The following is a 12,180-nucleotide window of genomic DNA, read 5'->3' on the forward strand; positions in this document are numbered from 1 at the left end:
CTGTAGCGGAGAAGCCGCTGCTCGCCTGTCCCGCCCCCCGCCCCCTGCCAAAGCCTGATTTAGCGGGAGGTGCGGGCACAGGCGGGCCAGTGGCGCGGCTCCCCCTCCATTTCGGCACCCTAGGCGGCCGCCTAGTCCGCCTAAATGGACGCGCCGGCCCTGCATGGAATGGATAGGAGCTGTAGACCAAAACATCAGGAGGGCAGCAAGTTGGGGAAAGCTGCTATAAATGCTAAGCTTTCCTGAGTCAACTTAGCACCAACCCCATCGCCATTATTCACATGTGATTTGGGAACTCCCAAATACTGTTTAATGTTTAATTATGTTTTTGTAAATGCTGGAAGCTGTCCAGAGTGGCTGGGGCAACCTGGTTGGATGAGCAGGGTACAGATTATTATTATTAGTAGTAGTAGTAATTTGAACAAGTTGTTTTTGGATTTCACAGGCCACATGCCCTCCACTCAGCGACACTGGCTCCCATGAAAAGAATCTGCCATAATTACCATTTGCAGTCTCAACGAAGGATTCATTATGAATTAATCAATGCAGCTGCCATTGTCATTACAGGATGGGTATAGCTTGCTATACATTGCTTGCCATATTACGTTCATTAGACTTTAAGCAAGGTCAGTGAGCAGGACATACTGCAAGCTATCCAATCTTAAAGAGAAAAGCCACGGCTAGCCTGCAGTTATTGTCGTCCACCAAAATAAAATCACTAGAAGGGGGCTATCGGAACCAGGTCAAAGTGTTTTTTTAAAATTCAGATGTTAAATACGTTAAGAGTAAGGTTGTTCAAGGCTGGTTAAATATTGATATAACTTGCTCAGTGAGGTGTGGGAAATACAATGGAATTGTGAAGGGTTACAAAAACCCTGTCAGTTCTTTCTCTCAAGAGGACAATGTTTTCCCTTCGTTGTCTCTCTTATTTTTCTTCGTGTTTAAGCTTTCTTACTTTTATCTTTCTGCCTCCTGAAAAGGGCAATTGGGTGTCCCAGCAGAAAATCATTTCCACATCTGATAAAGTGTTAAAAACACATGGTATGGCTCTCCCAATATTGCATCAGTCTAGACTGACATACCATGTTTAAATTCTCTCCACATTGAAAAACAACAACAATAACCCTCTCTACCCGTAGAAATCAAGCACATGGGGCAGGAGAAGGACATTAGCCAGGGGTAGCCAATGTAGTGCTCTCCATATGTTATGGAATACAAAACCCATTATCCCTTGGCTGGGCGGGGGGTGCTGCTGATGGGAGTGCTAGTCTACAACTTCTATGAAGAGTAGGGAATTTTTAATTCCTCCACCTGTATTCTGGTGTAATCCCGAGTGAGCATTTCTAGATGTGCAGTTTAGCTTTGATTTTGATCTTCCAAGCAGTAGATGTGTATATATTCTGGTGCATATATCTAATTCCCCCTGGCACAGAGAACCATTTGAACAGGGAGGAGTCACTCAAAATAAATGGGGGGAGGCCCTTCAGTCAGAAATATTTTGCACCCAAAGCAGGTCACTGGACTGTAAAGTGGGTTATGTTTGGGACTTAAAGGGTCCTTATAGCAGGATGTCAACAACAATTTTTTAACATAAACTATCAAGCACTTTGCCCATTTTACAGATGGACAATGTTTTGGTTGCACTACTTGAAAAGCAGCTATTGCAGTCGTGTGCTGTAATTTTACCATGTCCTGTTTAACATATATTCACTGGTGTTTAATGCATTGTTTAATATATATGTATGTTTGAATAATCCAAAGCAGAATATGTATTTGCCTTTGTGTATTTGCACAGCTATGTCTTCCACAATCCTAGGGGTAAAATGTTGCATTAATTATCAATATAGCTCTTACCTTCTTAAGTACTAGAATCTTTCCAAAATTTTATCCACTCTTAAAATGAGCTTATACTGATGCCTTATTAAGTCTTCATTTACTCATTGATTCCATGCAAAAATTCAACCATGTTGTTCCTTCATACTACAAAGCAGAGGTAAATCTGTCCATATAATACGAAGACATTTCGATGGTTATATTAGGATGTCATAGCAGTAGCCTGCATAGACATTGCTGGTATATGCCTAATAATTTTATCTGGTACTAGCAGCAATTCCTTGCAAACATGTGAACATTTGTTAGTCTTGGGTCGTCAGAAAAATGTGCATTATTTGTTTCTAACATTGTCCATCGGAAAAGTTAAAATACTGATCAAAGGCTTAGAATACTTAAACAAATATGCCATTTTAAACATCACTGGAATGGCTTACAGTAAGAAAGATCACCGAGCAGCTCCTCTACTGCAAAGCACCCACTCTGATGATTATTTAAGAAACAACATCTGTATATATATTGAAAGAAAACTATTTCTTCTGGCCTAGTCTGCTGCTGCACTTTGATCCATGCATTTTTGTTAAATTCTAGAGAGGAGGATTCTGAATTTACTGTAAATGCTTGAAATGAATGCTGCCACCATTATGATAATGAAGGTAAAATTGCACACACACACACACACACACACACAGCGGTACGTGTGTGTAATATACAGTTTTGAAATCCTAGTCTTTTAAGGTAAAATGCATTTGACAGTCCTCTGGCAATTCTCCACTGCATCTTAAAAAAAAATAAAAAATAAAAAAAATCACAAGCAGACCTGAGGAATATAAATATTAAAATCTAATAAACAGCCGCTGGATAGATGAAGAAGTGATTAATTTAGGAAAGGCTTAGCATCTGTTTCTGCAGCAAGATTAGACATTTTAAAAAGAAAACACATCGCAGGTAACCCCCCCCCCCCGTTCTCCATTTGACAAGGACATAATCACAATCCTATTAACTTTGTACATCACAGGATAGTATCGAAGAGGACGGGGATCCATGCAATATAGTCTTTTTTTTAATCTGTTGCTTAAAAAAAAGTATAACAAAATGTGCATACTTTAAAACACAAGCTTGCCAGCACATATACAATGCATTTTATTTCATTGAAAACTGGGGGAAAGCTTCTAAATACTATGTTATGTCAATGCATTGCTCAATCTATAAGGGCAAAGGTAGTGGTTGGGGGTGGGTGGGTGGGTGGGATTTAAAATGACAGTATATAATTTCACATCTCATAGAGAAAAGAAATATAAATCTATACACGTAGGTACTGATGTCCTGTTGCCATATCGTGGGTCTAAAACAGAAGGGAGGACAGGACAGTAGATGCCTTAAAACCATCAATGTGAAAGAAAATATCGCTTGGGCATATCCTTTTTATTTGTTTTTTTTTCCCTTCTGTATACACTGTCCTTTTAACTATAGGGATAACTTGAATACTGAGCATGTGCAATGAAGAAAAAGCTTGCAATGTCAGTGTGAATAATGGGGTGAGGAAAGGGAATGAGGGGTGTGGCATCTCAATCGAGGTTAAAATGAAACTGATAAAAGCAGCATATGGACTGGATAACGAATTAAAAATAAAATAAAATGTTTATCCACTGAAGGAACTGGTTAATGGAGACTGCCAGCACGTTGCCATGGAAACACTGACTGTTGGAGCTGTACCATCTCATACCTTATCCAATACATTCCTGGTTGTTGGTAGTAGTCCAAAGAACCTGATCTCTTGATGGTAAAACCGTGGTCCAGCTGAGCAGAGAGAAACGGGGCAACTCAGTGGGTCGACATTGTGCTAGAGAATTAAGAACTCCAGACCAACACTGTCCCTTACTTAGTGCATATTTAATGTTCAGTTTCACAAGATAGCACTCTAACACCCTTTAAAAAAATATATATGCACTGGAAATGGGAAAATAAGAAAATGAAAAAATAAATGAAACAAAAAAGAAAAGAAAGAAATTAGCCCTAAAAATCTACCTGGCTGACTTAAGACTCTTGTTTAAAGTGAGATAGGAGAATGCATTTATTTCAACTTCTGTCTGTTGATATAGCAACAAAAGTAGGCTGCCCCTTGGGTTTCACATACGTATATATCCCTCTCCCCACCCCCTGTTTTAAGGCAAAGGGTGTGTGGTGTTGCTGCTTTAAAATAAAAATAAAAATAAAGATAGCAAATCGTAGCCATTCCTAGCACCAGAAGAGACCAGACTACACAATGATCAAGTTATGCTTCTTCATATTTGTCGAAATGTGCAAAGATAAAAGAAACACATTTTGACATTCCCATCAATCTTTGTATGCCAGGTTTTTTTTTTTTTAAATAGATCTTGTAGACAAGGGATACTCAGGAGTCCTGAACAACTGTATATTACTGTACCGTACACATGAGGCAAAAGGAGTAGATAAACGGTTGCGTTGTAAAATCTTTACTAACTTGTACTGAAATCCAAGTTGTAAGCTTAATTTAATATTTTTGTGGGGCGAAGTATATTGGTACATGTGGGGGGGGGGGAAGCACATGTTCCATTTACAGTATTTCTTCAGTTGTGCAGAGGCTGGGTTAGCACAAAAAGGTGTTACCGGTATTTTTCTAACTTTTCCACAGCAAATTGACATGTCAGGTGGGTCACTACTTAACAGGTTATTTTAGTTCTTCAGAGAGAGAGAAAGGCACACTGTGCAGTTTAATACTGGAGAATGCTAGAATGCTAGAATTGTTATATGGAAATCTATTAAATCTATATTTATTTTTGTTTCCCTCATTAGATGTATAATGTGGTGACATAATGCTGAATGTTTAGAATTCATATTACAAGAGGCAGTTTGAAACATTTCCAGATTTTTACTTATTGGAGCACCCACCCTGATTCTGAATCCACACAAGGCATAAATTAATATGTTGCTTTGTTTATTTTGTTTCATTAACCCGTGCTTATTCTTATGCAAAATATTTTTAAACATCCAAAATGACTGAACATTTCCTGCTGAAAATATGAGGCCCTTATTAGGTGTGCGTTGTATCCTAGACTGATCTATGATTGCCACCTACTGGCACACTTGTGTAATGCACTTGCCATACACAATACCCAACCTTCCAGGGGGTTTCAAATCAAAATATTGCATTACTATTTGAATTTTTGAATTATTGTAATGGGGAGACACATTTGTCCCCCCTCTCTCTCTCACACACACACACCCCTTTTCTCTATTTGCTAAACACAGTGCTGCTGTTATTTTAAATAAAATAGGCTAAAGGAACAGATTGCAGATAGGACCTGGAGGAAAGCTGAAAACCAAATAATATTTGAGGAGTGACACCTAAATGACAGCTTGTTCTCAATGCTGACCCCAGCTTCTAATGAGTGGTGCACCTACAAGCTGCCTCCATCCCCCCACACCCTTTTTATCTCTCTTAGCTGAACCCATGGAAATATATTTGCACAGAGAAATTTAAGGCGAATGGCCAGTGAACAGCTGGAAACACAAGGAAGTCCTGCAGATCCATCCACAATTAGAGACACGGGGGTGGGGTGGGTATTTCTAAGCCAGCCTTTGCTTGTCTGGAGACTTCCAAACGTTTTGGACTACAATATCCATGGGCCTGACTGGTTGCCAAAGGCTGTTATAAGCTGCCAAACTATCTACTTGCTCTCAAGTAATCATCTCGGAAGGAGCGCACTTGGGTAAAGCTGGCAAGAGGGTTCAGCCTTCCAAGATTACTTGCAGGCCTCAGAAGAAGCCAAGGAAAATGAAGAGGAAGGCAGAGATAAAAGGAACGGGTGGGATTCTCTAAGTTCTCTCCCTGATGAGCAGGGGCTTCCTTGCTCTGTCATAAAGACAGAGGAAGTGGAACCAATACTCCAGAAAGAAGCAGGAAGCCAATGCCCAAAGCTCTGAAGAGTTTGGGATGCCCTGCCAAACCCTGATGAAAATCAAAAATGGAAAGTATCTGCACTAAATATGAGGTGAGAATTCCAAGTGGGGTTCCCCACCATGCAGACAAAACTGCTTAAGTTCTTGCAAGCAGCCTGCTAGTGCCAGTCTCTCAATTCTGCTTGCACTTTACTCCAAGGGTAAAATTAATAATAATAATAATAATAATAATAATAATAATAATTTATTACTTACAGCTTGCATTGGGGAAGGGGCAAGGTGCAGCAGGTGCTGGAGTCCAATCTCTTGAAAACTGGAATGGGGTGGGACGATCCCTGGTTCTTCTTCCTCCTCCTATAGAAGTTTGTAAAGCTAGGCTGGCAGTGCCTTTTGTCATTGGTGGCCATGCCCTCGTGAATCCTGGCAACACATGATGCTGTCAGCATAGCTTTACTTACTTCTGTCCTAGTAGGAGAAGGGAGCCACCCATCACATGCGTTATCAACGTCATCCGAAAAATGAGGGTCCCCCACCTTTTGCAGAAGTCATTGCAGACACTGGAGGGAATATGGGTCATTTAGCAATTTTTGGGTGGTGAAAAGAAACACTCAAAGGGCCCCCCCCCCATGTTCTCAGGGTAAAGGCAATACTCTTTGCCCATCACTAATATGCACAGCAACATTCTCTCCACAATTCTCTAGATGGGATTGTTTTTGGAACAGAGGTGGAAGTATCTGTTTCACTGCAGGAAAATACTTCAACATTTCAGTGCAGAGTTCTCCTAATAAACACATTTTTGTCCGCTGTTTTGACTAATGTACACTTTGTGCAAGCAATTTCTCCTAATATCAGATTCCTCCCCTATCTCTAGCTGGGAGGGGCTGTGTGGACTGCTGAGGCTGGCTTTCATGTGTGCACTGGCTTAAGTGCCTGCAGGCTGATGTACATGTTAGAAAGCTCCAGAATAAATGGTTCTTGAAACACATTGATTTCATTTTGAGAATGAAGGATTGTAAGCTTTAATGGGTGAATTAATCAACTCAAGCTTGTTTGGCTAATTAACTAGAGAGGGTTAATTTAAATCAGCAGGGGCTCAGAGAATGTGTGTGTTCATTTTGGAGACCATGTTGGTTTTGGCAATAGGAAAGCAATATTAAAGATAGCCTTTCTTTCCAAGAATGAATGAGTGTTAGTCCTTGCTTGTAACATTGTATGTTACTTTGGGCTACAATATCTCAGAAAAGAAAGAAAGAGAGCAACCTTTGGGGTTTCTGTAACATGTAAACTATTTAAATGTGATGAATTAATCAGTTAAAAGACAAATAATTAGTCCACTAAAATTCTTCACTTGCTGACAGCTGCACTAACAGCTCATTAAGGCTGCAGACATGCCTCACTTAAACACAAGAATTTTTACTGAAGGTACTAAGTTGTTTCTGCATTGGTATGTTTTAAGACTGACTCATAGCTTAAGATGAGTGAAGAGGGTGACACAGCAGCAAAACAAGCTAATGCTCTTCTAGGCTGCATCAACAGAAGTATAATGTCACAATCAAGGGAAGGAATAGCAATAGAACCACTCCACTCTGCCTTGGTCAGACCACACCTGAGGTACTGTGTCCACAATTTAAGAAGGATATTAACAAGATGGAACATGCGCAGAGAAGAGCAACCAGGATGATTAAGGGTCTGGAAACCAAGCCTTATGAGGAACAGCTGAAGGAGCTGGGTATATTTAGCCTTGAAAAGAGACTGAGAAGAGAGATGATGGCCATCTTCAAATATCTCAAGGGCTGTCACATGGAAGAGGGAACAAGCTTGTTTTCTCCTGCTCTGGAGGCTAGGACCCAAACCAATGGCTTCCAGTACAAGAAAGGAGAGTCCGATTAAACAACAGGAATCACTTTCTGAGAGCATAAGCTCTCTGACAGTGGAACGGACTCCCTCAGAAGGCGGTCGACTCTCCTTCCTTGGAGGTTTTGAAGCAGAGGTTGGATGGCCATCTGCCATGGATGCTTTATCTAGGATTGCTGCATTGCAGGAGCTTGGACTATATGACCCCCAGGGTCCCTTCCAAGTCTACAATCCTATGATTCTATAGCATCCGAGCCTTCTCTTAAACATACTTGCCTCAAGCCACACAGAACTCTCACAAGATCACGTGATAGCCATCAACTTGGATAGCTTTAAACCATGGAGCATAAGTCAATCATTGACTACTACCCATGATAGATATGCACTGCCCTCAGTATCAGAGGTTGCAGTTCTCTCAATATCAGTGCTAGAAATCACAGGTGTTTGCCCTTAGGTTCTGCTTGTGGGCTTCCCATGGGCATCTGGTTGACCACAGCGAGAAGAGGATGCTGAACAACATGGACCTTTGGTCTGATCCTGCAGGTTCTTCTGATGCTCTTAGAGCTCTACACACTAAGAGGCTTCCTCATTCATGTCATACTAACTGATGTACCATGGGAGTATGTGTATGTGTAAAAACATTCCTAGAGTAAGAGAAGGACATGCCCAATATATGAAGATCTGTGCATATCAGAGTCTGCCAGGGAACTAAGAATTCTTGGATCTTTGCACTGTTGCCTTGTGTGGCGAGCCACCACACGTGGAAACAGGTTGAAGGGTTCTCTGAGGAGTTGACTAGGCCCACCCTGTCCAATGGCTTTCCCTAACCCTCTAATCATTTCAGGTCAGGCTGGAAATTTGTGGCTAGCTGAAGTACAAGGTATGGTTCCTGGGGCTTCCAATTCTTGGCATCTCTGGGCCTAGAACTGGCAGAACTTCCTCGGTGTTTCCGCCAGGTGCTCTTGCAATGGGATTTAAATATGTCTAATGTAGTAGGTCCTACAAAGCAAGCCTGTGTATCTTTACTGAGAAGGAAATAACTCCAAGTTCAAATAAGTGTACACAGGATTGCAGTCTTAGTCAAACAACAGGCGTTGGTTTTTTTTTTGGAGGGGTGGTTCATAGTAGCATGAGGCAACTTAAATATGGCAAGACAAATTCATGCAGTTTGCAGCTCATGCTCTGCAGAGAGTTCGGCCTTTCCAATTAGCCACTGTCAAAATGTCATTTACATTTTATTTGGCGTCCCTGGTAATACATCTGAAGCCCTAATCCCCTCACACTTCCAATTTTACTGAATCAGTCTGCAATCAGAGTAATTTTCCAGGCAGGACGCCATTTTTTTTCATCCTACTTTCACCTTTCTCCCTCAGCACCGCTACAGTATATGCCTCTTGCAAACCACAAACTGAGATTTGCTTCCACGGCTAAATCTAGGAGATTCGTTAAAACTAAGCAGAATGTTATCATTAGCCTTTTTTCTTCTGCTTACTCAAGGACAACACACACACACACACAACTGTGTCTCCACACACACACACACACACACACGTATGTAACTCAACATGTTAGCGCTCATAACTTGAACTCAAATTGAATTCTACTTGGCCAGTACATTAAATTGTGTATTCATTTAAAAATTAGAAATCACTTGTATTAATTTGCAAATGGAAAAGTGTTGCTAGTCAAATCTGTGGGGCAACACCATTTTACCACAACTTCTTCAAGACATCTGTATTCAGTTAAGCCACAGTTGCCAGCTCTCCTCAGTGAACGGAGACTCTGGCAGGCAGCAGTGAAGCCACTAGTTTGAAACACTCAAAGAAAACAGTGACAAGTTGATAGAAAAGCCTATTTATAGTCCTGAAGCAATTACTTGTATTTTTAAAAGCATTTTTTCAGGCTTAGGAGGGTAAACAACATAGAGAAGAAAGAAGCATTCATTGACATAGCTTACTTTCTTGTGCAGCTATAAAATCACAACTACAACCCGCAGAGAGAATACTATATGTTTGTTTTACATAACGCTATCAATAACAAAAGATTAGCACTGCCATGGCTGCAGGCCTCTTGTACAAAATTCATACTTCTCAAGACTGAAAGACACTATTTGGCAACCTATTTTATTTATAGGAGGTTTTCTAATCAGACCTTCATCATATGATCCCAGGGCTGGCTACAACACAACAAATTAGGAAAACACTACAGTAAAACCAATTCAACACAACTTACGGAAGCAGACAAAAGTGCAGCATCATTTAAAAAATGCATTGTAAAACAACCACTGATACCAAACATTTATTTGCATTAAAAAGCTAAGTGCCCTACATAGTAACACCACAAGTTATCATCAGAGTTCATCGCCCTTTTTTTCTTTCAATGTTTCAAATGGCAAATGGTAAAGATGGGGAACCTGTGGTCCTTCAGAGTTTGCTGGACTCCAACTCCCACCAGCCCCAGCCATTGATCAGGGATGATGGGAGTTGTAATCCAGTTACATCTGGATGCCCCCTGGTTCATTAACCATGGCATATGGGTACAAGAGATACATGACTACCACCACTTTGCAAGAAATGTCAATTACCTTTCATTTTCAATGAGTAACCCTCACTGGGCAAAATGCTTCTTGTTCTTCAAGGGGGAATTGAGAGGCATGATCAAAATGTGTCTTTACTAAAGCCACAAGGAAAGGCAGATTGAAACACCATAACCAATATCCTTCATAGTGAACACCTGTTCACTTCTAGCTTATTCATTCTGGTTCACTGCAAGCAGCGCTGGCTGATGCCCATTGGGACTGATAGGGTTGAAGGCAGGAAGACCAACAGTAGGAGGTGCCAAAGCCAATATCAAATCCTACTAATTCTAGTTTTGTCTCCATCATCTGCCTCCTTGCCGAGCTCTCCAAGGGCAACACTGGGATCTGACAGCCTGAGCCACACCCTCGACTGCATGAGTAAGAAGAAGAAGAAGAGTTTGGATTTGATATCCCGCTTTATCACTACCCGAAGGAGTCTCAAAGCGGCTAACATTCTCCTTTCCCTTCTGTGAGGTGAGTGGGGCTGAGACATCAAAGAATTGTGACTAGCCCAAGGTCACCCAGCAGCTGCATGTGGAGGAGCGGAGATGCGAACCTGGTTCCCCAGATTACGAGTCTACCGCTGTTAACCACTACAGCATACTGGCTCTCATGAGTAAGAAGAAAAGGCTGGACCAGCCTCAACTGGCTTCAAGAGGAGCCCTCCTTTCAATAAGAACAGAGGTGGGTTCTATGCTACATATGCATCCAGTGCACAAGAATGATCCAATGTAAGCTACAGCCCTTCCCTGTAATCATATTCAGTTGCTACTGAGCTTCACAAACCTTCCTGGTTTCCCCATTTAAAAGCCATCTAAGTCTGGGACATCACCACTTCCTGTATGCTTCATTGCATCCAATGCCTGTAAGGCTAAATTGGACACACGCGGACACAAACCTTGTAAGCATTTGTATGCTGTATTCAACCACTCATGTTTACTGTACGTTCAAACTATTTAAACAAAAAGGGAGTCAATTAACTTAAGATTTCTTAACACTATGGTAAATTCTGGCACTTGTAGAGTATCTAAGTTAAGAATGCTATCTTATAATTGATTTAAAGCTTATCTGCCACTGCATTTTAATTTGAGCAGCTGGCCTTGCAAAAACTGGATTTAGGCAGCATGCCTGTACTTAGTTTCCTGGGAGTAAAGGTGACCTCAATGGGACTTACTTTTGAGTTGCAGGCAACTCTGATTTTATAGCTGCTGAGACTGTGCACTGGAACGTGTAGGTTTATTAGCATTATCTTGCCTGTTAGCTTTTAGAGATGCCTCACACCAGAGAAATCAAATCTCTCTATATTCAGAAGAGAGCATTCCATGAAGTACCCCCTGTATTATGAAATACCCTCCCAGAAGAGGCAAAACACACAGTGTGCTGTGAAAACCTTTCTTATTTCTGCGAGCATTTCTGGAATGTTGATTGTATCAGGTCACTTTTAACACTCTACTGTTTTATTTATGGCGTGTGTTATTCTGTATTTTATTTTGTTGCAAATTCTTTAGAGGTCTACTATTACAGGGGGAATCATAAATATTTTTAAAGAAGCAAACAAGCACACATTTATATATGCATGGTGGAAATTTGTTCTCTGTATTTTTGGAAAAGTTAGATGAAGTGGCAGGGCTTGTGTGCACATTTATGATAAATCACAATTACTAGCAGGAAAACGCCAATCTCCAGTACTAAACAGCCAGGGTGCCAATATTCAGATAATACAGCACTAAAAACCGAAACAAAGATCTGCATGTCATTCTATTTCTATGCCATTTTTGTTTTTCGGTGAGAAGCTGCACTGCGGTGTCTTTGCTCAATTAAAATATCAAAACTACTTAAAGCAATCAGTTTCCAGTGCAATTGGTGCAAATTAAACAAAAAAAATAAACATAAGCATAATAAAGGTGGCGAAGGATGGGTGAAAAAGGAGCTGGCAAAGCGTTTTGAAAGAGCTTTTGAAAAGCTATGGAATCCCTCGTGTAGAGGACCTGAGC

The 12,180-nt window shown here is 40.9% G+C and overlaps 1 protein-coding gene across 1 annotated transcript in view; it reads right to left on the reverse strand.

Moving 5' to 3' along the window:
* DCLK1 (doublecortin like kinase 1) overlaps window positions 1-12,180 on the reverse strand; it is a 198,035-nt gene that overhangs the window by 6,633 nt on the left and 179,222 nt on the right. Inside the window, exon 17 of the mRNA XM_033146510.1 lies at window positions 3,557-3,630. Coding sequence (XP_033002401.1) covers window positions 3,557-3,630 — 74 coding nt within the window. The remainder of the gene's footprint in view (window positions 1-3,556; window positions 3,631-12,180) is intronic.

Source organism: Lacerta agilis, chromosome 4 (assembly GCF_009819535.1).
Source record: "Lacerta agilis isolate rLacAgi1 chromosome 4, rLacAgi1.pri, whole genome shotgun sequence".
Classification (NCBI taxonomy): Eukaryota; Metazoa; Chordata; class Lepidosauria; order Squamata; family Lacertidae; genus Lacerta; species Lacerta agilis.